This window comes from Plasmodium brasilianum, chromosome 5, assembly GCF_023973825.1.
Source record: "Plasmodium brasilianum strain Bolivian I chromosome 5, whole genome shotgun sequence".
In the NCBI taxonomy this organism is placed as follows: Eukaryota; Apicomplexa; class Aconoidasida; order Haemosporida; family Plasmodiidae; genus Plasmodium; species Plasmodium brasilianum.
The window spans coordinates 496,684-524,248 of NC_090118.1; the positions used below are offsets into that span (position 1 = coordinate 496,684).

The 27,565-nt window shown below is 29.3% G+C and overlaps 6 protein-coding genes across 6 annotated transcripts; 2 read left to right on the plus strand and 4 right to left on the minus strand.

The window, feature by feature from the left end:
- Positions 1-1,768: 1,768 nt before the first annotated feature.
- Positions 1,769-4,452, minus strand: MKS88_001375 (uncharacterized protein; the record flags this gene model as incomplete). The annotated part of the gene is made up of 6 exons (XM_067214294.1): positions 1,769-1,988; positions 2,148-2,167; positions 2,365-2,489; positions 2,653-2,723; positions 2,955-3,057; positions 3,294-4,452. The coding sequence occupies 6 exons, from the start codon at positions 4,450-4,452 to the stop codon at positions 1,769-1,771; spliced, it is 1,698 nt and encodes a 565-aa protein (XP_067074744.1).
- A 661-nt stretch (positions 4,453-5,113) lies between these two features.
- On the plus strand, positions 5,114-5,317 carry MKS88_001376 (uncharacterized protein; the record flags this gene model as incomplete). The annotated part of the gene is made up of 1 exon (XM_067214295.1): positions 5,114-5,317. One exon carries the CDS (start codon positions 5,114-5,116, stop codon positions 5,315-5,317), a length of 204 nt encoding a protein of 67 aa, XP_067074745.1.
- A 2,672-nt stretch (positions 5,318-7,989) lies between these two features.
- On the minus strand, positions 7,990-9,250 carry MKS88_001377 (uncharacterized protein; the record flags this gene model as incomplete). The annotated part of the gene is made up of 5 exons (XM_067214296.1): positions 7,990-8,084; positions 8,398-8,478; positions 8,557-8,607; positions 8,879-8,930; positions 9,212-9,250. 5 exons carry the CDS (start codon positions 9,248-9,250, stop codon positions 7,990-7,992), a joined length of 318 nt encoding a protein of 105 aa, XP_067074746.1.
- A 626-nt stretch (positions 9,251-9,876) lies between these two features.
- Positions 9,877-19,097, plus strand: MKS88_001378 (uncharacterized protein; the record flags this gene model as incomplete). The annotated part of the gene is made up of 6 exons (XM_067214298.1): positions 9,877-10,603; positions 10,837-13,863; positions 14,102-14,619; positions 14,694-15,181; positions 15,369-15,484; positions 16,756-19,097. 6 exons carry the CDS (start codon positions 9,877-9,879, stop codon positions 19,095-19,097), a joined length of 7,218 nt encoding a protein of 2,405 aa, XP_067074747.1.
- Positions 19,098-20,081: 984 nt separating this feature from the next.
- On the minus strand, positions 20,082-23,396 carry MKS88_001379 (2-oxoglutarate dehydrogenase E1 component; the record flags this gene model as incomplete). The annotated part of the gene is made up of 2 exons (XM_067214299.1): positions 20,082-23,040; positions 23,242-23,396. The coding sequence occupies 2 exons, from the start codon at positions 23,394-23,396 to the stop codon at positions 20,082-20,084; spliced, it is 3,114 nt and encodes a 1,037-aa protein (XP_067074748.1).
- A 2,079-nt stretch (positions 23,397-25,475) lies between these two features.
- On the minus strand, positions 25,476-27,393 carry MKS88_001380 (uncharacterized protein; the record flags this gene model as incomplete). The annotated part of the gene is made up of 3 exons (XM_067214300.1): positions 25,476-25,956; positions 26,245-26,659; positions 26,922-27,393. 3 exons carry the CDS (start codon positions 27,391-27,393, stop codon positions 25,476-25,478), a joined length of 1,368 nt encoding a protein of 455 aa, XP_067074749.1.
- Positions 27,394-27,565: the final 172 nt, after the last annotated feature.

Sequence of the window (27,565 nt, forward strand, 5' to 3'; positions counted from 1 at the left end):
TCGGTGTTTATTTGTAAGCTGTACTGTTCATAAAAAATAAAGGTAGATATTAAACGAGTTAATGTAAATATAAAACTTTCTTCTTGAGAGAAATAATTACAGAAAGTATAAAAATAAAAAGAGGTATGTTAACCCATGTATAAATAACTCTATTTTTGAACTCTGCCTTTTAAATAAACGTGCACTCAAAATAATTATTATTGTCAGAATATATCTGGTACATGTGTCTATATGCACACATTAAAAAAAAACTTAGCACATTATCTAGTTTAGTCGAATAAAGACCTTGACTTATCTCTTTTGTGATAAAATAAAATGAGCGATGTTCATTAAAAAAATTCAGGAAAAAACTAAAAAAAAATTTGAGGAAAAATTGGAATTAAAAACGCTAGTTATTATTAACAGACAAGAAAAAAATGTGCACAATTATTAACACGCAAGGATAAAAATAGACAACTATTATTACAAAAAAAAAAAAAAAAAAAAAAAAAGGAAAAAAAACAAGTTGCATTTATTCTAAAATATTTTTAAAGAATATATCAAAGTTGCATATATATTATAAAGTCCATTTTACCATTTTGGGAAGCATAAAACAATTATATCCCAAACGATATGTTCTCCTGTTATTTCCTATTTTTTACAATATATATTCCAAAAAAAAAAAAAAAAAAAAGGAAGCTAAAAAGAGCTGTAATTAATTTATAAAAATCAGGATAGAAGTTTCTGCTTGTGCGCACAAAAGAAAGGTATAGGCGAATTGCTAATATTATTTTTACGTTGTAAGCAGCCTGCTCATTTGTACATATACACTTTATACGTATATATGCATGTATAAATTATTTCTAAATATGATGGAAAAAAGAACACTATTAATTTTTATTGCGCAGCATGGATTATCTTAATTAAAAGGACAAATAAAATAATCTGATTTTTTTTCCTTGGATATATATTTATTTTCCCCTTTTCCTCCCATGTATGTTGTTACACTTGTCTCTTTTAAGTTTTTAATTTCTAATCCGCTGTAATTTCATTATTGCACGAGAAATGGCATTAATGCATCATTCTATCAATTATCTAATCTATATATATCAATTTAAGACCCATTTATACGCTACAGTTTTGTAGAAAAAAAGGGTACACCATGCGCATGTGTTCGTACACATACATATATATGTATGTATATATACATGAGTACATCCGAATGCTCACTCCATTATATTCTTTTGTACTAACACCCCATTGAAAACCAAAAAAAGAAATAAAAACACATTTAATTGTTTTTTGTTTTTTCACAAGAAATTTAAATAATTCTTCAAATATAAAAAAAAGAAAAAAGAAAGTGGTACTAAAAATGGATATGTAAGAATAAAAAAATCTGCTTCCCAAAAAAAATAAAAAAAAAAAATTAATTATGTATGTTAATATAAAAAACAATAGTATTTAAAAAATTGTTAAAAATTTAGAAACCAAAAAAAAAATAAATGAAAAATGGGGAATATAAAAATGAAAGGGGAAAAAGTGAGAGTGACAGAGAACACAAAATGAGAATTAAGTTTTCAAGAAAACTTAAACATTAAATATATGTAATATTTGGCAAAAAAAGAAAAAAAAGAAAAAAGAAGAAAGGGACAATCTTCAACAATTTAAAGGAAATCCAATTTTTTTTTTTTGGGAAAAGAAAAAAAAAGTAAGACAATTCATTCGAAAATTATGCATTATTAGTGCTCTACGACCTTCAATCGCTCAAAGGCTATGTAAAAGCCGTGCACTACAAAATAGACACTGACCTACTGCTACTGTTATTGTAATTATTATTACTATTGCTATTACTGCTGCGATTATTGCTGCGATTATTGCTGCGATTATTGCTGCGATTATTGCTGCGATTATTGCTACTATTACTGCTACTATTACTGCTGCGATTATTGCTGCGATTATTGCTGCGATTATTGCTGCGATTATTGCTGCGATTATTGCTGCGATTATTGCTGCGATTATTACTATGTTTATTTTATAATTCTTTTGTTATCACAAATATAAAAGTAAGCAAATTGCTCGTTTTTCCTCCTCTTCCATTTTCTTTTGGTCAATTTTGTTTCAGCTCGTAAAAAGTTTTTGCTAAATATTTTCCTCTGTCCTTGGCGAACTTTGCGAATGTCAGCTGCTCCTATATTTGAAAAAAGATAAAAAATCATTTCAACAAATACAATTAATTCAACAAAATAGCGAAAAACGTTTCAAAATACGTCAAACAATTTCTAAAATCTCCAAACAATTTCCAAGAAACAAATGCGCATATGTAAAAATGCAGAGAAAAAAATAAATGAACGTATGACAACTACTACTTTTGCACATTTTGCTTACCCTCAGTATTTCCTTGCTTGAAATGTGTAACGTTTTTATATTTTTCGTAAATTTCTTTTTCATTATGCCGCTTAATAGAAATAAAAATGCCAAGGTTATGTTTATCAATAAGTACGAGTTCTCCCCTGTTTTTTAAGAAGAGTAAACATGAAAATAAGAAAAAATAACAAAAAAAAGGAAAATACAAAAAACGATGTACGAAAACTTAATGTATTATATATATGTACATGTATATGTACCTACAAATGCACACCCACATTAAACATTATAAATAAATTTCTTCCTTACATTTATTCAGCACTGTTCCCGTATTTATGATATAATTATTGTAAAAGCGATTACTCGAGATGTTCACATAGCTGGGGGAAGGGAAGGGACGATAAAAAAAAAAAAAAAAAAAAAAAAAATGACATATATATATACATATACACACATACACATATACATACGTATATGTATATACACATGAAGGCTTTGACTGAAACGATTAAATCGTTTGAAGTGTATACACAGCCTATATTAGATATTGTGCACATTCACTTACGTATGCATACATGTTTATGCGTAAAAATATGCACAAGTGTGGTTACCTCATCAACATATGCTTGTAGTTCTTGTTCACTGAAAGCTGTGTGCACAGGAAGAAAAGAAAAAGAATAAACAGGAAAACCTGAATTATGGTGTGTTTTACTCCTATAAGAAAAGAAGAGATATGGAGCAGCGACCACGTCGCACACATGCATGTAATGAGAAAGAAGGGTGCGTATATTATAAACAGAACTGAAATGTGTTTTGCTAATATAGACATGAACAGTGCATGCACAATAAAAAAAAAAAAATTAAAAAAAAAAATTAAAAAATAAACAAATGAACAAATGAACAAATGAACATATAATATATATATATTTGTGCCAACAAAGGCGTATTACGCTCGCGCTTCAAGGTTGACTTGTGGACCCTCCTCTCGGAGTCTGTCTTTAAAATGTCAAGAATTTTGTTTATGATACAGTCGCAATCATTGATAAGGCAGTAGAGATCCTTTTCCAATTTTCTGAAAAATAATTTTTTTATTTCATAAATGATATCATTAATTCTGTTAACTATACATAAGTCATCATTTCTTGAATTTTCGAATAAATATTTTCCGTTTTTTGCTCCGTAAATGTATATAGGTAAAAGATCAATATTATTTCGTACATTGATTTTACTAGCTAGGCATTGTGTTGTTTGGCATAACAACTTAATTCTGTCTTCTTCATGTTTAATTTCATCAATTTTTGAAAAAACAAAAACAATTTTTTCCATATGTTTTTCATATATTTCTTTAATTATTAAAAGCAGACGGTTACTTAACAGTTTTCCAGAAGAATCAAAAAAAATTAAAATTATATCTACATAATCAGATAAATCATATATAATACTGTTAATGTCAAAATCCATTTTGTTCATAATATCTTTTAATCCAGGTGTGTCAATAAAATCAATATTTTTTGTTTCCAAATTTTTACTAACATACATTTTTGTACATAAATTATTTTTAAAATTTCTATTTCTATTTGATATATGCTTTAAAAAGTCAAATGTTTTTATAGTTATATCTCCATTAAATTCTGAAAAATAATTGCCACTCGTTATAAGTGTAAAATGATTTGTTTCAAATTCATATCCAGTTTTTTGTATATTTTCTTGTAAAAACCAATTAATAAATGTACTCTTCCCAGATGATGAATTACCTATTACTAATACACGCACTTTTTTCGAAATGGTCTTATTAATATTTAAGAATAAACCCTTTGCTACATTTCGTATATTTAGCTTATCTAGACCTTTATTATTCATTACTATATTCCCATTATATAATTCTTTTATTTCACTTACTATGTTATCATATATATTTAATTTCTCATTCATATTATTACTTAACCTTTTTTCAAAATCTTCTTTCTTTTCATTATCCTCCTCCTTGATATTTGTTGTATCAGAATTATCTGAAAATTCAGTGGACTTTTCGTTCCTGCACATGTCCAAGTTGTCCTTACTTTTGTAGTGCTCTGAGTTTATAGTCGTCTCACTCGGAACGCTTTGCATTTTGCACACCAAAAAAAATGGAAGTAGTGAAGTCGAGAAGTCGGGAAGTAGTAACGTAGCCAGATTACAAAATAATGCGCCTGAGAGGGGAATATATCGTAAGTGTTTATTTTAATGTTATCCTTTTGTACATACAAAAAATATTTGCATAACTGTGCGTGATTATGAAAAATGGTCAGGCGGGGAAAAATATTTGGTATATGAGAACTACTGTTGCCTACGTTTACTACTGTAAAGGTGCCACACACACACATATATATATATATATATATATATATATATATATATATATATATATATAACTGTATTGAAACGTATTTACTACCACGCCGTAGCATTATAAGAAGTTAAATATATTTCACTCATAATGTTTTGTGTCCTACTTTATATGAATATATTTTCACGTTAACTTTATTTCCAATATTAATTTTGTGTATATGCACAATGATTGCTCACACTAATAATATGCATGCACAAATAAAAAAAAAAAAAAAAAAGAACAATTTAAAATTTTCTCCTGTTATTCAACATTCATTGATAATTTTTTTTTTTTTTTTCTCACTTAAAAGAGGAAAAGGCATAAAAATGAATTCTTAGAAGGACAAGTGTGACAAGGAGAAAAAAAAAAAAAAAAAAAAGGAATAAAGGAATGAACGAATAAATGAACGAACAAATGAACGAACAAATGAACGAACAAATGAACGAACAAATGAACGAACAAATGAACGAACAAATGAACGAACAAATGAACGAACAAATGAACGAACAAATGAACGAATTAACGAACGAATTAACGAACGAATTAACGAACGAAAGATATGTATCATGGGTTGTGGATAGGGGAAAAAAAAAATTAAATAAATAAGAGACAGTCATGTACGTTTTGAAAACAGCAAAATATACATGCATATACCCATATAAATAAATATACATATATGGGTATTTTTTTTTTTTTTCCCGCTTTAAATAGGTTAAATGGATAAAATATGTACGCATAGGTGTATAAATACATAGATATATGCATAAATTGATAAATAAATATATGCATAAATGCATATATGGATAAATAAGCATATGCATAAATAAACATGAATAAATAAACATATGCATAAATAAACATGGATAAATAAACATATGCATAAATAAACATGAATAAATAAACATATGCATAAATAAACATATGCATAAATAAACATATGCATAAATAAACATATGCATAAATAAACATATGCATAAATAAACATATGCATATATGGATAAATGAAATTCAGTGAACACAATAGAATTAAATAGAAAAAATCATAGGGGTGCTCACCAAACTTGAAAAAAAACAGAGAAAAAAAAGAAAAGAAAAAAAAAAAGAAAAGAAAAAACAAAAAATACAAAAAGATGAACAGCAAGCAGTGAACTACGAAAAATAAATTACATCATGTTATAAGAATAATTACTGTAACAAAAAAAAAAGAAATATAAAAAGTGCATTTTTTGACAGTTCTCTTTGCTTTTTTTTTTTTTTTAACGTATGTGACAAATGAGTGTAAATCTTATATGCATACATAAGGGAATTCACATGAGCATACACATGAGCATACACATGAGCATACAAATAAGCATACACATGAGCATACACATGAGCATACACATGAGCATACAAATAAGCATACACATGAGCATACACATGAGCATACACATGATCATACACATGATCATACACATGAGCATACAAATAAGCATACACTTTAACTCGCTTAGACTTGCCGATCAATCAAAAAAGGCAAGTATAAATTGTAAAATAATTACATCATTCATTGATACATATGCATATGGATTGTCATGTAATAGTCGGGTAACCCCCCGTTCAATTTATTTTGTTTGTAAGATACTCTAACCAAAAAAATATTATCAAAAGGAAAAAATTTAAAAACAAAAAAAAAAAAAAATATACACACATAATATATATATATATATATATGTATGTATATATGAAATCAGTACAGTATAGCTCTCACCATTTCATGCATGTGTATTATTGCTTCATTTTTGCTAAATGACGAAAATGGGAAGAGTATGCGTGTAATATTTATGCACATATATACATATGTACACAGGTGTGTGTTAAGTAAGCTTAAAAATTGTGCAAAATGGTAACTAAAATGTATTTTTCGAGGTAGCATTATGATAATGTGTTAATGTGCTAATTTTTTAATGTGTTAATTTTTTAATGTGTTAATTTTTTAATGTGTTATGTTTTAAACGTGTGAATGTTTCATTCCTATCGCTTTTTTTTTTGCCATTCCTTTTATTCGTTCATTTCTCAGATAGTCATCATATTAAAAAAGCAATTTTTGAAAGCTATATTAAACAAATATGTAACTTCTCTTTTTTTTTTCTTTTTTTTTATTAAGAGTAGCTAAAAATATATACATTTAAACCATCCTTGGAATACTATTACTAAAGTCTCACAAAATTAAAAATGAAACCAAATTAACGAAAAAGAGCATATACTTAAAATTTCTTTTCTCACTACTTATTTTATTATTTTTGTTCGAATGACTCTTTTTAGTATTTCTATAAAAAAACAAAACATTCTTTTCATGTCAACAAAGGAATAAATCAGCATCATCAAAAAAAAAAAATAAATAAATAAACAATAAAAAAAAAAATAAATAAATAAACAATAAAAAAAAAAAAAATATACCTATGGGTAGGACTATCATAAAAGCAAAATTGCCAAGTAACATTTTGCCTGTTCTCACTTCTATGTATTGAAGAAAAACCATCACAACAAAAATAAAAAAAAAATATTTAAAAAATAAACATTAAAAAAAAACAATTCTATATTAAAAATAAGAATTAAAATGAAAAATATTCTGTTTAATTTTTGAAGTTAACAAAACTGAGGAAGGTGTTGTATAATAATTTTTTATATAATCCACATATCCTATTTCGAACTTTCAGTAGGAAGTAACATAGTCAGATAATTCCGGTATATTCAACCTCCACACGTGTACACACAATTACCAAAGAAAGAGCGAAAGAACATCAAAACAGCAAAATGGAGAAAAAAAGGTAAGTAGCTGAAAACTCCTAAGCATTTTTTGTAAGCTCTTTTTAACAGTCATCTTTCTTTTAAATATTGAAAATGCTATTTCTGATATATCTGACTTAACACATGTCGACACTTTTTTTTCATTTCTTCCTTTCAACGGCATGACGGATTTAAAAAAAAAAAAAAATAAATATAATAAACCAGATAAACAGAATAAACGAGATATGCAAATATATGTATAATAAATAAATGTAAAAAATGTATTTAATAAATAAACGTACAAAATGTGTATAATAAATAAATATGAAAAATGTGTATAATAAATAAATATGAAAAATGTGTATAATAAATAAATATGAAAAATGTGTATAATAAATATACAAAATGGAACAAATTCACGGCTACTTCAACAGTGATAGTACTCACTTGACAGTTGTAATGGCCCCCCCCCATTTAAGTTCATGGCTTAGATATATTTTGATTTTTGTTCAAGTTTCTGTTTCTTCAAAAATTGCAGAAGCTACTAACAGATTTTTACACTCATTGCTTAAACAAAGTGTGTCAAGTTTTAATAGGAAGTGCACTGAAAAAAAAAAAAAACAAACGAAGCAACAAATAAACATTTCGTGGGTGCATAATTATGTTTCCTTGTCTTTTTTTATTTTTAAAAATAGTATCACAGAAGTTGCTGCCCATAAATAAGATTATTCCTTTGAACTAAATATAAGACTACCTTAATTTCAGGAGAATACATATCTTTTCAATTGTTTTTTTTTTCTTTTTTTAAAAAGAATGAAAAACGAATTTATATGAACATGTTCATACTTATTCACACATTTTTACAAGCATTCATGTTGGAAAAGGAGAAATATTATTTTTTTAAATAGGAACATCACATTTACAACAATTTCTGTTTCGACCATATGAGCTAATTATTCTTTCCGAATAACACGTTGACATACCACGTGTCTGTGTTACTCTTGGGGTGGGCTCTTTTTTTTTTTCAAATTTTTACGCTCGTTCATTTTTTTAGTTTCACATTCTTTCGCTCATACGCTCTTTCACCTTTGCAAATGTTTTTTTTTTTGCATTATAAAAGGAGTAAACTTCAGGGGAGCCACCAAAGATTGCTCAAATTAAACAATCTCATTTATTTAGTAGTTCATTTATGTATATGTATATATCTATTTATGCATTATTTGTTTGTGTATTTATATATACATTATTTATTTGTGTATTTATATATACATTATTTATTTGTGTATTTATATATACATTATTTATTTGTGTATTTATATATACATTATTTATTTGTATATTTATTTATCCATGATTTATTTGTACATTTATTTATACATTAATTATTTTTATATTTACTTTTTTTATTTTCCCTTAACACTGTGCAGTTTACCTGAACACTGTTCAGGTGCTATATAAAAACAGCAAAAAAAAAAAAAAACTGTGATATGTAATTGCGCAAACTTTCCCATTTGCTTAACTATTCTTCATAGGATTATGTTTATTTCCTTTTGTGTAATTTTATTGTCACTCTAGACCTGCAATATTATCTGTATGTCATATTACGATTATTTTTTTACCTCACCGAACTACAATTTTTTCTTTTTTGTTTCCTCTGCTTAAAAGCAAACGATTAACTACTTGGTACTGCCTTAGTCAGCCTTAAAAAGTTTTTTTTTTTTTTTCCCTTACTGGGCAATAATATTCGTTTTTCTTACTCTTTTCTCTCATTTTCTTTGACGAGGAAAAGCAAACAAGATAAGCTTCCGCGTTGAAAAGTTAAAATAAAAATGGAAGCAAAAAAAAAGGAAAAAATAAACTGAAGCAAGGTAAGGTAAAATTTTATATGTAGCTCTTTTTTGAATTTTTTTTTTTTTTTTTTAATGTTACAACTCTTTTACGTCTATTCTTTCACCGAGTATATAATTTTAAAATATGAGGGGCATACCATGTATTACGCATTATGCATATATTTGTATATATATATATATATATAGATAAATATAGATTTATGTGCGTATATTTAATCCCCAAAAATTAGAACATATATTAACACAAAATAGCAAAGATGATAAAACGCATGCCCGTTTATTTTTGTCATGGTATATAATAGTATATTCATAAATGCACATATAAGCATATGCATACATATATATATATATATATATATATTTATATATTCATTTTTTACAATTTTTGCGACCATACATTTTACTTAATTACCACTGCTTCATAATTGCTATTTACCGCTTCCCCTCTTGTACACCCTTTGTTCCTTTTAATGGGACAGGCAAAACAGTTGGACGCTGCATAGTAAGAGTATATAAAATGTAATCCCCTCACATGAAACGTACATAATGAAGTCCAGGAAAAACAATAAAACCGATAAAGCTAATAAAGCCAGTAGAGCTAACACATGTAAAGTAAAATATAGTTTTTTATATAATGACAAAATTTTAAAGCTGGCGGAAAACATAGTTATCTTAGCAAACAGTTTATCATTATACAAAAAGAAGTACAATAATTATGTTATGAGAGAAGAGTTAAGTACCAAGAAAAGAAATTGCAAAAATGGGAAATGCATAGAGAGTAATAATAATAATAATAGAGACCAATTAAACAGAAATAAATATATCCGAGGACTTTCTATAAATTCATCGTTTTTTCCAATTTTTAATTTTTACGAATGTTTTGTACGCGACTTAATAGATCTATGTAATAACTATACAGACATATATGTAGAATTTCTGTACATATTAATAATTAACAGTAATCTTTTCAACAATTTTATTTATATATGTACGTTTACCAGTGGTGATAAAAATGATCTGTTCCTTTATCTTATGTACAAAAATTTTTTAATTCTCATTGAATACTACTACTATTTCAACAACTCATTTTACTTCAACGAGTTATATATCAAGCTAAAAGGAATTTATGATAATAGAGAAAATTTGGTGGATAACTGCAAGGCGAGGAAAAAAAAGTATGTCCTCTTAGGGAAAAGCGTTAACTTCCTGTCAAATCAGATCGATCCTGAGCAATGTGGTACCTTCAGAGAGAAAAAACGTAGAAAAGTGAGAGGTGTGCAGAATGTGCGACACGTGTGAAACGTGCTTACTTTTTTATTTCTCGTTTATGCGAATGTTTTGTAACGTTATACTTACCCACCTACCCAGTAAGGTGCCACATACCATATTACAAACCATTTTCCACATCATTATATATTATTTATTTTATTTTATTTTATTTATTTATTATTTATTTATTATTTATTTTTTATTTTTTTCATCGCATTTTTGAACTTTTTATCTCAGATCCTTACGTACGAACAAATTACGAGGCTAATTTTCTATACAGATACCCTATCGAATACAGCGATTCTTCAAATTATGAACATGGCAACGTAAAACTTGCCAGGGATTACATTAATGGGCGCGATAATAGAAGAGAAAAAAAAAAGAAAAAAAAGAAAAAGACAGAAAGAGATGTGCAGATAAATACAGGAATTGACTCTGCGATGGGTGCACAGATGGACACCCCAATAAATTTAAACATCGGTGAAACACAGCAAAAGAAGTATAATCGACCTTCTGCCAACACTTTAAAAATAAATGATAGCAACTCCCCACCTGTACACAAGGAGCAGTCTTCTATTTTATTGTCAGAAAATAATGGGTCTTGTGCTTATGTCCAAAAAAATGAAAATAAAGGCAGCACATGCCATAATGCGAAAGGGGAAAGAGATAAAGGTAAAGATAAAGGTAAAAGTAAAGATAAAGATAGTGATAAACATAGTGATAAACATAGTGATAAACATAGTGATAAAGATAAAGCGTGTAAACGGGAGAAGGGTGGAGGGGAAAAAAGAAAAAAAAATAAAAATATTAATACAAATGAGAACAAAAATAATAACACAAAAGAGAAAGAAAATGATAACAAAGAAGAGAACGGAAATGATAATGAAAAAGAGAACGGAAATGATAATGAAAAAGAGAACGGAAATGATAATGAAAAAGAGAACGGAAATGATAATGAAAAAGAGAACGAAAATGATAATGAAAAAGAGAACGAAAATGATAATGAAAAAGAGAACGGAAATGATAATGAAAAAGAGAACGAAAATGATAATGAAAAAGAGAACGAAAATGATAATGAAAAAGAGAACGGAAATGATAACACAAAGGAGTGCATAAAGGAGAACAGAAAAGAGCAGCTGGACAAACCGCGAACCATTTTAAGCAAATTATTTTCAAACTTTTCGGATAGCAGAAGAGACACAAAAAAAAGATGTAACCTGTATAAAGAAACCGTGGATGAGAAAAAATTTTTCTTTAACCAGGAGTCTTTGTATTCTCATAACAAAAATTTTAATATAAACAACTTTTATCAATTAAAAAATATGTTCATAATTTTTGAAAAGTTAAAGTACGAGCACTTGTACATATTGCTATATTTTTCTTTGTCCATTTTACCTTTCCTTTTCCATATATACCTAACCAGAATAATGATAAGAGAAAAAGAAAAATTCCACATCAATCATTACTTGATGTATATATCAAAGAAGATAAAAGAATACACTACTTTTTTTTATTTTAATCGTAATGGAGCAGATACGTCTAAGGAGGGGCATACCAGTGAGCACTCACTTGTGGGGAGCTCTCAAAAAGGGAAAAACCAAGGAGGAGAACGAGCAGTAGAAAGAGGAAGAGAAGGACAGCATTGGGAAGAACACGGGGTAGGAGAGAAAGTCAGGGAGACTGCTTCGATGAGTACAATACGTTGGCACAAAGCAGGGGGTAAAAAAAGATACAATGATCATCTTACGGGTGATCAGCAAATGTATACACATGACCATTTAGTAGATCCATATGATACCATTTGGGAAAACATAAACAGGATAAATATAAAAGATACGTTAGACCGACTAACAAAAGTACAAGAAGAAAAAAAGAATTATAATTATACATCTGTGTTTAAGAAAAACATAGATCTCTTGCATACCCTTCAAATGAAAAACGATATGAAGATGTTGAACCTTGAAATTGTTAAGGATGAAGAAGACAAAGAATTATCAACTTCTGAATTTTCGACCTTCATGAATTTAGAGAAGTTGGACATTTCGAAAAAGAGGTACATGAAGCAGCACCGGGGAAGTAAAGAAGAACAGGTAGAAATAGAAATAGACAAGGCAGCAGACAATGTAGGTGATAAAATGGAAAAAAGTGGTGTACAGGTTGGTACTAAAATGATGGATGAAGGAGTGATAAGGACTAAGAAGGAAAATGGAGCAAGGGAGGAGCGATATGACAGAGAAAGTTCCATGAAATCGAGGAGGAGAAAGAAAGGTGTTATGAACGGTGCGATGAAAAACGAAAAGGAGGAACAGGAAAAGGCATCCCCGAAGAGGAGTGAGGATGCTGATCTGCATACACTACTGTGGAAGAACATGAAAAGGGATCGCATCTACAAATGTTATAAAGCCATAGTAAGGAGAAAGAGCCTCCTTAACCATGGAGGTTTTGAGGATTTATTGAAAAGCATAAGCATCATTTGTAGTGATAAGTTTTATTCCTTCTTTATGAACAACATAGATATTAGAAATTCGGTGGAAAACAATTACTGCATTTTGAATGTAGTTCAGAATAATTACAATTGTAGGAAGCACAAGAGAGAAGAGATAGATGCAGATATACTAGACCATTTACACATTTCTAGTGTATATAAAGACAATACTTTAATTCATAATGAATATATTAAAAAAAAAATAAAACGAAATAAATTGTATACATATAAACTTTTTAATAATCAAATAGAAACATTACTTAGCTCGAAGGAATTATTGGATTATATAAAAAAGCAAAAGAAAAGAAAAAGGAAAAAAGAAATAGCACAAAAAGAAAAAAAAAAAGAAGACTTCCTATACATACAATCAAAAATAAAAAATAATGCATTAAATAATAAAAATAAAAAAATATATGATGATATATTTAAATGTGTTAAAAGTAAAAACTCAGAATTGATCGAATCTGATTGCAATTCGTATGATAATAGTGACTCAAGTGATAATATTACTTTATATAATTATACGAAAAAATATTATTCCGAAAATGTTTTTACCATTGACTACTTTGTTTTTTTTATTGTTAATATGTTTTATGTGTTTATACATCTTCATAATATTTATTTCTCTTCAACGTATTTGAATATCTTCCTTTCCTTCTCCATAAAACTAGTTTACAAGTACAGTCATAGAGCCCATCGTTCCGAGTCTGTATTCCCTCTTAGTGTTACCCCTTGTGGGCACATACACCCCATCGGCTGCCTACACGGTGATCCGAAAAGTAAGCCACGAACATGCTCAGGTTGGAAGTATACGCGTGTTAGAAGCACGCACAAAGATGCACGTACCTGTGCGCATTTTCTATGTTGCATATATACCTACCTATGTGTATGAAGTGCCCCGTCTTCTCTTAACTTTGCACCAGTTGTTCTACGCACGACTCCATTTATTACCATTACCATTACTGTTACAATTACTATTTCTTTTTTTTTTTCTTTTTTTTTTTTTATCCTTTGTAGACCTTTGTACAAGATTTCTAAACTTGAGCAAACCACGAAGGTACTCAGTTAGATTGACGAAAAGAAGCAAACGGATAAAAATAAAAAGGTGTTATAGTGTAAATAACATAAGCTGCAAAAACAGCAAAATGAAGTTACAGGAAAAGGATTGTGAAGAAAAAGTGGAAAAGCATAACAAACTAAATGTAGACGATAGCGGAAAAATAAAAGATATAATTGAATTCATTTTGAAAAAGAAAAAATTTTTGAACAAGAGAAGAAAACAAAAAAAAATTGAAAATAATATACATTTAAGGAAAACAAAGAGTTCTACTAAAGACATACTATTATTAAACACATTCGACATAATTGTAAACTCCTTTTTTGATTTATGTATATCGTTATGTAGCATTAATTTTAAATGTGTATGTGTCAGGAGGAAAAGACTAAACAGAATGTACATTAGTGAAAAGATATATTTTTATTATCATCTAATAAATAAACAGTATGATGTATCTTCTTTAAACAACTTTAACATGGTAAACTATAACAATGCGGTGGATGCATATTTATTTTATTTTAATGAATTCAAAAATTATGAAATGTTTGCCAGTCAACTTTTAACGAAGGACACAATGGAAGAAAAAAAAAAAAAAAAAAAAAAAAGAACACACACGTGGATAAAGTCGAGGGGGGAAACACAGATAGGCAGATAGTCAATCAAGCGGTTATACGAGAACACAAACGGGCAGACAAATACTATAAAAATTCCAGTTTTTCCAGTAGTATGGAGGATGACAGTAATTACAGGGGAGAAACATTTGAAGGATACACTAGCAACATCACTTGTGCGAAGAGAGCAAACAGCACAGCAAGCACATCCTCTACCAAATGCAGCGACGAAAGCTTTTTATTTTTAAAAAAGATGAAAAAAAAAATGAATAAGAGAATTTACATTGACGAAAATAACATAATAAATATTCTAATAAACATAGGCTGCATATATATGAATAATATTAAATACAATGTAGATATATCCCTAAAAAATTTGCACAAAATGAATAACTGTCATCTTGTGAATGATAAAGAAAATTTTTTTAAGTATATAGACCAAGTGTTTTATCGTAATACCAATTTACAGTTTTCTAATATTTATAATCAATATTTTCTTTCTTTCTTTTTTTTTTTTAAAATGCATTATCTGTTTTTCTTGGTTAAGTATAAATGCGAGCAAGAAATGTTTTTGAAGGCTTACTGGTTCCTCTATGCGGTATATAACATTATACAGAGCTGAGAATGTCGTTAGCGATGTTGACAATAGAGGTGGTGGATGCTTGACTGTCCTTACGAGCAAACAATCGTGCAAAACGCCGATGTGGTGTAGCGCTACAGAGTTGCAGCGCTGTATGAAGTTGAGCAGATATGTATATATATACACATATATGTATGTATGTATGTATGTTTGTATGTATGTATGTATGTATGTTTGTATGTATGTTTGTATGTATGTTTGTATGTATGTTTGTATGTATGTATGTATGTTTGTATGTATGTATGTATGTATGTATGTATGTATGTTTGTATGTATGTTTGTATGTATGTACGTGTGTATGTATACCTGGGAGGGAAAAGGCCACTCCCTTTTCCTCTCGATTTTTACGATTCATCTTCCCATACGTTTGCTTGTCATCCGTCATTACTTTTTCGTTCGTCCTTTCCTCTGCATTTTTTTTGAAAAAAAATACAAAAAAAAAATGGGAAAAAAATAAATTAAAAAAAAAAGGAAAAAAAATATAAATAATAAATTTTAAAAAAATGAAAAAAAAAATTTATCTAGCCACTCCTCTTAGCGAATTACTGATAAATCTGATAAAAACATCTTTTTTTTTTTTTTTTTTTTTTAAACGATATATAACATTGCTATATGTGTAATAAACACTTCGTGAAAGGAATTATCCTTGCTCTTTAATTTGTGCATGTAAAACGGATTACATTTAAAGGTTAACATTTAGCAAATCAAGTTTACAGGTTAACAATTATTACTTTTCATGTTATATTTCTTTTCTTTTTCTTTTTCTTATTCTTTTTTTTTTATGTTAAACGATAATACAACACCTACCCAAGTGAGAAGTTTACGTACGGACTTTCAGCTTATACTGTGGAACTACATATCTTTACCCGGCTGCTTGACATATAGCTTTCCTCTTTGTTTTCCCCTTTTTGTGCAACTCCCAAGCATGACTAATTTGAATATATATGCACACTAATCGTTTAATTAAAAAATAAAAAAGGAAAACACTGAGTTACTTCGCTAGTAGTACATCCCACACAGTACAGCGAGGTTGACCATGTGATAAATAAATTCCCTCAGTTATTACTCTCTTATTAGGTAAAAGGAAAACATAGCATTGTATAACAACAAACGGAAGAGGGAGTAATTCGAACAGTAGGACTTCAAGTATGGACGCTCCTGCACCTCAGCATGTTAAAATGAGGTAAACCTGTGAACTGGACAGGTATCGAATTGGCGAAGTGGTGAAGCCGCTAATTGGTGAAGCCGCTAATTGGTGAAGCCGCTAATTGGTGAAGTCGTTAATTGGACGAAATGCTGGACGTGGTTTGGCTTTTGGTTCTTTTTTACTGTACCCTGGTGTTCTATCCACCCTGCATAGTAGTACTTTCAAGGAACGCTAAAAAGGTAAGGATGTATTTGGGATATTCAAACAAAACGTTATTACCAAATAAGTACAAGCGTAAACATTATTATAGTGTTATTCGCTGTGAAAAAGAAAAAAAAGATAGGGGATCAAATGGCAAGGCAGAAGAGGAAGGATTAAGTATTAATAAATTTGAAAAGGAAGATATAAAAGTAAACAAAAACTTAAATGTTAATATATTTCGAAGTGAAAATGAACAAGAGGAATCTGCATATGATAAGGGATTATGTATATATAACATCCTCAAAGATATAGAAATTAAAGATGTTAAAAAGGTCCCTATATTTAATGAAAATCTTACTAATGTAAAAGTCGAGAAAAAGGAAGATACCATAAATTTAATACAAACAAATCATAAAGATAAATATTTAAAAAACCATTTAATATATAAGGACACTAACTATAAATTGCCATATATGCTGAACTATTATCCTGATGATATGTTCATATTTAATTTCGACGGAGTTATAAACTTAAATAAGCAAGAAAAGATTATTGTTTCTTTTTTTACATTTTTAAAAATCTTTAATCAATCCCTAACGTTTAATGGTAAGAGGGTAAGTAACTTGGCTTTGTATGATTTCATGGAGAAGAGAAAGTATTTATTCGAAAGTATGGAGGGCAGCTCAATGCAAAGGGAAGTTGTTCCAAACCACTTGGACAGTGCCCCTAACCATTGCTGCGATACCGTGAAGGGGGAAGATCCGTTCATTCTTCTGAAGCTTATGCCCAAATTTATGTACACTAGATTACTTTATATATATAAATATTTAAAAAGGAACGAAGATATAGTTATAGCGATAAAATATATATACGAAGAGATCAACAACATTTGCATTAAGTATAACTACGATATTAATGAAATTATTCGAATGTGTGAGGAAAAAAATACCATGGCCATGAAATTAAATAGGCTTAGAGATTTGGAGAAGACTATGCAGATACCCACAGATTGTGGAGCATCGGATCATACGGATGTGGATACAAATGTGAATACGAATGTGGACGTGAACGTGTACGAAATAACCAAGGAACTGACCGAGGGAACATTCAACCCTAATGTACTTTACAAATATAAGCACATAGAAAATTTGGCCAATGTATTTCCCAGTTTTCGCTTCGACTTTGAAGATTTTTATACGAGTAATTTTTATTTAAAATTGTATGATAGGTACAAAGTAAATGCGGAAGATGTATTAACCCAGTTTGATATTATGCGTAGCTTGCTAATGAAAAAGGAGAAAGAAGCTTATACAAATTTACTCAAGTATAGATATGTATGTAATAATTTAACAGATGAAGAAAAAAAAAGACATGAAACTTTTAACCTTTGTTGCATTGATATAATTAATAATAATATTAACGTTTATAAAAAGCCGATATATATAATTTCTTCTGTTGAGGACTCAAGCTTCATTAGGTATACACTGCAATCGTTTGGATTAAATATCGTAGAGCCAGATGATGAGCATCTGCTTCGCATTTTTGGAAAAGACTCCTTAAATGTAAATCATGAGCAAGAACGAACTAATACAGAAAATTCCATTCTTTCCAGTTTAAAGAAACTCGTCAAATCGAAGTATTTCTCCGGAGGGGGGAAGCAAAAAAAAAGGGGCAGAAAGAATGAAGACAGGGTGGAAAAGGCAGATGACGAAGCGGAAGACAAAGCGGAAGACGAAGCGGAAGACAAAGCGGAAGACGAAGCGGAAGACGAAGCAGATGACAAAGCGGAAGACGAAGATGTGGCCGTCTGTCAATCCACATCAGTGTTGTTACCTGATGACAACTCAGAAAATACGGACTACTTGTTCGATCCGTACTGCCCAGACATAGGTTATTTAAATCATGTTAAGAAAACACAAAAAAGAGACTATTTTTTTAGAAAAAATCCACATTATATGAACATGTTAAGGCAAAAATGTAACTTAGTAAACACAATTATAGAGAAATATCATGACGATAATATAATACATATACTAGATCACAAATATGATGACTTAAATGCGTTAAACAATGACAAAAGATTTAATAAAAAGGTACGTTTATACTTTTGTGAATGGGGATATAATACATATGAAGAAAAACTAAAAGCTATATATAATGATAAGATCAAAACCTTTTCCCAGTCTTTTAAACTTCTATTTTTATGCTGCACTTATCAGAATTCTTCCAGAAGAGAACACACTCATGGAAAAGGTATACCCATGGATTTTTATGCGAAATATATGCATAAATATTTCTTGAAAAATAATTTAATTACGTACACAGACAGATATGGTAATCCGGTACAGCCTCCCTAGATGTTCATTCAGTTTATCCTCTTCGCTTTTTTTTTTTTTTCTTTTTTTTTTTTCTGGAGAGTCATTCGAATGTTTTTTTACGTTATTACATGTCCGTTTAGTTTCCTTTCGTTCTATTTTTGTTTCCTTTTTTTCCACGTTTGTCTATCTTTTTTTTTTTTCTCCTTTCATCCAACTTTCTTGTATCGATGTGCATATTTGTCCCCGTATGTTTGTGTATATGTATGCATATATATTATGCTTGCTTCTACCTTTTTGATTCCTTATCCCCTGGATATACTTCACAAATATGAACCGGAAATACGAGCATACCTTCACGTACCATCGTGTATTACTCATTCGATTCGTATTCATGTACACCCTCACCTTAATGCATTGCTGTGTTTCGCTGTTTTGTATTACTAACTAGCCTCATGTTTGGCGGCGCAAATGCCCTCTTAGCATTTTAGTGTGCACCTCACGTTCATCATTGGAGGAGCCCTTTTTTTTTTTTTTTTTTTTTTTTTTTTTTTTTCATCATTTTCCATTATTTTTCAAAGTCCTGCTCCATTTCGCCAAGTTCCTAGTCTATGTCACCATAAAGCACACAAAAAAATAAAAAGAAAATAAAAAGAAAATAAAATAAAAAAAAAGAAAGACGTTCTTATGATCTATTCTCCCATTCGCCTCTTCCTTTTTGCACACTCAAATAATAAACTATTTTCTGAATAAAGGAGTTTTACATTTGGGTGTGCAAGTCATGTGTTCAGGGGTAATGGGTGATAAGTGTACATTGTTTTTTAATAGAGAGGAATCTTACACAACTTCTCAAATGGGGTAAAAAAATGGGGAAAAATGGACGAATACATAAACGAATAAATGGGAAAAACTGCACGTGAACAAACTGAGCAGCATGAGCTTGGTCCGCTCAACAAAAAAAAAAAAAAAAAAAAAAAAAAAGACGAATATTTGCATGTGTGGGAGTACCCCTGGTCTCCATTCCTATCACAGCGCAACCGTGTACTTGTGTGCATGCATGTGGTGAGTCTTGTTGAGGTCGAAAGAGTCAACGAGAAACTCGTCTAGTTGGTAGAGGTGCAAGTTGAGATCTCCCGCGGATTGAGCAGCATAAACATCCCTACCTGAGTAGTACACATCTGGTATTTGTATACCCCATCCAGGATTGTCCTTCTTAAGCTGTTTAATAGCTGCTTCTATACGACGAGAAACATAGAACCATGGACCCATATTCATGTGTTCTTCTTGGACCCATATAACATCTCGTAAGTTTGGGTACGTCTGTAAGTCGTTCATAAATCTTTTAAAAGGAAATGGTGATAACTGTTCAATTCTGGCTATAGCAACACTCTGAATTTTATTAGTCTCTCTGTAATTTAGTAAATCATAATATACTTGTCCTGAACACAATATTATTCTTTTAATTTTATCCTTTTGATACAATTTATGACTGAACTGTTCAGGTAAATAAGGTAAAAATTCGGTTGATGTTAAAAAATTTTCTATATTATCAAAAGCCATTCTCATTTTAAGCATTTTCTTAGGTGTAATAGCTATTAATGGTTTTCTAAATGATCTATGCATTTGTCTTCTCAAAGCATGAAAAAAATTTGATGGTTTCGTACAGTTAATTATTTGCATATTATGTTGTTGTATTATCTTCTTATCTTTTTCTACAGAGTAAGTAGCAATATCTTCTCTATCATCACATAACTGTAAAAAACGTTCAATACGAGCAGATGAATGTTCAGGTCCTTGTCCATCATATCCATGTGGTAATAACATTACTATACCTGATTGTTTATTCCATTTGGTTTCCCCTGAAGCTATGTAGTTGTCTATCATTACTTGTGCTCCATTAGCAAAATCTCCAAATTGTGCCTCCCATATAACTAATGCATCTGGGTGTTCATAACTATACCCTATCTCATACCCCAAACATGCATATTCAGACAATAAAGAATTATTTACTTCAATTGTATGAGGTGTTTTCAACGAATCAAAGATATTATACGATTTGTATGTTACTTGGTCATGTACTACTGCATGTCGGTGTGAAAAGGTACCCCTTTGTGAATCTTGACCTGATAAACGAGCATGAAAACCATCTGATAGTAATGTAGCATAAGCAAGTAACTCGGCTGTTCCAAAATCAATATTTTTCCCTGTTTCTAAACTATCAATACGACTTTTAAATAATTTTGTTATGATAGGATGAGCATGAAAATCTTCTCGTAAGGTAAATATTTGTTTTCCTATATTTATTAATACATCTTTTTCTACTCCTGTTTTTCTAGAGGGGGAAAATTTTTGTGGTGTAACCATATGCTCCCATTGTGGAAGGTATCTCTCCTTTGGTGTTGGCACAAACGATTTAGACTGTTCATATACTTTTTCATATAAATTATATATATTTCTTTTATTTTGTTCAAATTCTTCTAAAGTAATTACTTTTTCATCAATAAGTTTTTTACTGTATAGATCTAACACCGATTTATGTCTGGCTATTATATCATATAATAATGGATTTGTAAATTTGGGCATATCCAATTCATTATGACCAAATCTTCTATACCCTACTAAATCTATAATAGTGTCTATGTTAAATTTATTTCTAATATCTAGTGATAATTCGAATACGTAAGTCACTGCTTCTGGATCATCTGCATTTACATGTATTATAGGAACATCTATACACTTTGCAATATCGGTGCAATATTTACCCGATCTTGCATCTACCGGGTAAGTGGTAAACCCTATTTGATTATTAACAACAATATGTATGGTTCCACCTACATTATAACTTGGAAGTTTTGACATTTGAAATGTTTCATAAGCAATTCCTTGCCCAGCAATAGATGCATCTCCATGAATAGTAATAGGTAATACTTTCTTCTTTTCTTTATCATTACAATAATATTGTTGTGCTCTTGCTTGACCCATAAGTATAGGATCTACTGATTCTAGATGAGATGAATTATCTACAATTCCCATGTGAATATATCTTTTAGATTCTTCATCAAAATAATCTATTTCTACACCTAGATGATATTTCACATCACCTGTATTACCCCATATGTTATCACTAAACCCAGTCTTTCCACGAAATTCTGACATCATTTGTTCTAATGGTTTGTGTAATACATTAAATAATACATTGAGTCTACCCCTATGTGACATACTCATTAATACACTATCTACATGTAACACTGCTGCTCGCTTTATTAATGCTTTCATCCCAGTTATTAATGTTTCACATCCATCTACTCCAAATCTTTTCGTTGTAGCAAATTTTGCAGCCATATAATTTTCAAAAATAAATGCTCTTGCTGTATCTTCCAAAATTTTTTTTTTCATATTTTTATTATATTGATATTTCTTATCATTTTCAATTCTTCTCACAATGTAATTTACTACATTCTCATCTGTTATATGCATATATTCAAATCCAATAGTTCCACAATATGTTTCTTCTAATCTATTTATTAAGCTCCTTAACGTATATTTTGTTTTCTTCTCTTTTGTTAAAAAGCCTGTTATGGATGGCAGATCAAATGAAAATTCTTTATCTAAATCATCATTAGTAAAACCAAAATCTTCAAAAGACATCTTTTTTTTATCCTTTTCATATATTACACTTGAGTATGGGGGCATGTTCGGTAATGGCAATGGATTTATATTTGCATACAAATGCCCTTTCTTCTGATACCACCTTATAAGTTGAACTACACGTGCCAAATCGTATATATTCTGAGTTTTCCCCTTTTCTAGCATTTCCTTGTTTACATAAGTTATTCGTAACTTACTGTTCTTAGATAACTCCCCTATACATACGTTACTCTTTTCTTCTTGTCTACTTACTATCCTCACCTGATTGGAAAATGGGGAAGGCACATCCTCATAGATATTTGCAAAATATTCATCCCATGACTTGTGAACAGAGTTTCTAAAAAGAGGCAGGAAAAAAAAAAAAAAAAAAAAAAAAAAAAGCGCGTAAGCGTACATGATATATGAGGTGCAAGCAATAAACACGATAAATGCGGTATATGTAAAAAACGCTATTGATCAGGCAGATAAAATGATGCACACAATGAACAACATTAACAACGAAGGGAAACTCCGACAGAGAGCCACTAACAAATTTTACTTGTCCTTTTTCCATATCCTGTAGGTCCCCTCTATGTATGAGGCCATGCTCGGGTTAAAGTTATGACTGCATGCAAGACTACTTAGATGAAATGCTCTTTTTATATATTTTCCATTTTCTCTCATCAGATGATTAGTATGTACTATTTTTTTCATCTTTTATTTATATATATATGTATATATATATATTTATTTATTTATTTATTTATTTATATATATGTATGTGGGTATATGTCCATATGTATACGTATGTGTGTACATAAATGCAAAGGCATAGACTTACATTCCTATGCACACGAGTTCACTTGTATATAACATACGTTGCATGTGGGAACAGATTTCAGCTAATTCATTTTTCGTATATTGCTAAACTGCGTTTTTTCATACGTATAAATGGTTTGTGTAGTTACGCATATGTTTGTATATGTATATATATTATATATATATATATATATATATATATATATATATATTTATGTATGCACACGCGTCTTCATGTGTGCATGCAAAAAGGTACTTCACCTGTGGCCTCAAAACGCTTCCTCGTAGATTCTTAAATAAATGTGTACCATTACTTTTTACATATTGGGCCTATTTACAGTGTCTCGTCATTATGTAATTGTTAACTGCGTACAGTGTAAGTATATAACATGTAGTTAATGGTGTAACTATATAAAGGGTTGCTTCTATTCTTTCTATTTCTTACAAAATTGGAAGAAGTACCCTCAAAAAAAGAAAAAAATATATATATTTGCAAAACAACAAAGGGTACTTGTTATAGTATGTCACTATTTAAAATGTATATACCTCATGTATATGCACTAACATAACGCATAAAAGTACTTAACTACAAATTAGGAGTAAACATTTTGTATATTTCAAAAAAAAGATAAAATAAAAAAATTAAAAATTAAAAAAAAAATATAAAGTTCAGCGTACAAAGGAAACGCTTCTTGCTCAAAGTTTTAAAAGAAATTTTTGAGATCAAAAAAAAAAAAAAAAAAAAATTGTTCATAAAGGTTGGAAAAATGGATACATACATATATATATTTAAGTAGTGTTTATGTATACATATATATATATATGCATATGAATTTATGAGCATTTTTTTCTTCTATATGGTGTTTAATTTTTTTTTTTTTTCCACGAACATGTTGACCAGTTTGGTTATCATGAATTGGGTAATTAACCCCTTATATGCTTGTTCATCTTTCATAAAAAAAATAAAATAAAATAAAACATAAAAAATAAAAAATAAACAAATTAATGTGTATATAATTATGTATATATAAACACATACGTGTATATGTATATATATATTTATATTTATATGTATGTATGTAAAGATATACATATGCGCATTTGCGCAAGTGCTTGGAAATATATACCAAGAAGTAGTACAAAATTCGCTAAAGAAAAACATATGCATGTACCGGTAGAACCAAACGAAATGCAAAAGAATTGTAAAAACTTGCAAAAACTTTTAAAAAATTGCAAAAAATTGCAAAAAAATTTTGAAAATAGGAAAAGAACAGCAAACTTATTTGAGATTACAAGAAAGCTAATAACACACACTATATTGTAATATTGCATAGAGCAACGCAGGTGAGCTACTGAATACAGCTGTTTAGTACAGATGTTCAGTACAATTGCTTAGTACAACTACTGAATACCCGCATACGTGAGAGCTTAAAAGCTTAGTCTCATTCAATAAGTTAAAGGCATAAAATATGCAATTGAAGATCTTGCACATTGAACGTGTACAGGTCAAGAAGCAAACATGCACATACATACGTAAATATGCCCAAACACATATAATGATAGGGGCATGCATCAAACATTTTATAATTCTGTAAGAGCAAATGCGCCTAGACAAAATGAGAATTTCAAAATGGATTATTTTATTTTTTTTATTTTTTATTTTATTTTAGTTTAGCTTATATTTTATTTTAGTTTAGCTTATATTTTATTTTAGTTTAGCTTATATTTTATTTTTTATTTTATTTTAGTTTATATTTTATTTTTTATTTTATTTTATTTTATTTTTTTTCTGTTCTTCAATTGTTGAGGTGCAAAGCCGTCAAAAAGGTATACCCATGACGGTGTGCTACCGTGTGCTGCTGTGTGTTTGTACATGTACTAGTATTACTGCAAAAATGTGTATACTTCTGCTAGTTAATTTTATTCGTACCATTTTCGCACGTTTCTCTTGGCTCAGTCCCATTAACGCTTGTCTTACCTCACGTTATCCCCATCCCAAAATATTATTTGCTTCCATTTAGTGAGTAAAATCATTTTAAGAAATAAATGAAAAATGGTGGAAAAATGAAAGAACCGAATTGTGTTATAATGCGGTATTAGCCTAAGTTTTTTACATCGAACTGATGCAGATTGCAATTGAGAACAACGTACACATTGAGGATATAAACGTTGTTTTGTATCGTATAATTTAAACAATTTTAAAAAATATAATAGACATTTTTTCTTTTTATAATATTGAATCATATCTTTTATGACTTGTACAGGTGGTTGATGATCACCTATAAATCTTTCATGGCATGTTACACCACAAGTATGACATCCTGTTTCTTTGCAATAATTCCGCAAAATTTCTATTTCTCTTTTTGTTGCATACTTCATATCTTTGTCTAAACTTTTACGTGAGTCAGAGAACACACCTGGCATTTTCACATCGCTTGGTGAAAACTTATTGTATCTGAAAAGGAAAAACAGGAATGAACATATGCATGTGGGGATAGGGTGTGGACGTGAAGTGGATGCGAACCGGACGGTAGGTGTGAACTGCTGGCTTGGTTTGTTCAATTCGTCTATATGTGCATATATGTATGTATATATATGTATGTATATATATATGTATGTATATATATATGTATGTATATATATATGTATGTATATATATATGTATGTATATATATATGTATGGATGAATGTATGCACGTTCATGTACATATGGTGCGCATGTTCAGGCCTGTTCAAGTCTTACGTGCCGTTGAAGAGCTTGAAAAACAGATTTGTCAAAACAAAGTAGCGCAAGTAGTTAAAGGTAAACAGGCTTAACTTGTTAATCCTAGTAATAACAAATTTTTTTGCGCACTGATATAATATTTCATATTTATTCTTTAACGATGTGTTTATGAAATAATCCGAGCTATTATATAAAATTGTCTTTATTAATTGAACTTCATACTGATTAAAAAGAATTCTAATAAGTGTTATCTGAACGACTTCACTAAATACATTGATATAATAATTAATTAAATTTAACTCAAAAAAACCTATAACTCTAGATATATAATTTGAACCACTTACTAGTAATATATATGCTTGGGTTTTTTGAGAAATCATATTTACGTAGTGGAATAACAGGAATGAGGAGCATAGCTGGAGAATGTATACCACTGAAAATGGAACAATCGAAATGAAGCAAGATGTGGAAATAAACGCGGATTAAAAGTACTAATACAAATTATGCACATATATATATATATATATATATATATATATATATATATATATATGTACGTACTTGTACGACGCGCTCTTGCATTTTTAATAAGAAAGAAATGCACGTAAGTATAAACACATATATATGTAAATACATATAAGCATACACACGTACAGCATACATATATGCGCGCGTGTTCGTGTAAGTGGCACTACCTAGGAATCTCAGGAGAAGCGTTTGAAAGAAACCCAGTATACTCCGCACAATGTTGTACTTGAGATATGTATTTATTATTAAGTACACTCCATCTACAACTAACGCTTTTTTTTGAAAGAAAAATTTTCTTAAAAATTTTGGGGAAAATAATTGGGAAAATTGATATTTCGATTTTACAATAACATATCTCTTTAACATTTTTGGTGAATCTCTAATAAAATACAAAATTTTTGATCCATTAAAATTGTTGTAATTTACATTTTCAAAAGCTCTACAGCTATTATATATTAAATTGACTTCATTTTTATAAAAGCATTCATTGCACAGTCTTTTTCTAATATTTTTCCCCTTATTAAATAACACGTTTAAAGGGACGTTGAAACTTTCGTCATTTTTAAAACGCGATTTTACGAAAAATAAATTTATAAAAAATAAAAGCAAAAAAAAGAAAATTATACTAAAAATTTTCATTTTGACAAAATAGCACCTTTTTTTTTTTTCCTTTTTTTTGCTTCACTTGTCCCCTTTCTACTTCTTTATTTTTACTCTTTTATTTTTACTTCTTTTTTTTTACTCCTTTATTTTTACTCCTTTATTTTTACTCCTTTATTTTTACTTCTTTTTTTTTACTTCTTTTTTTTAC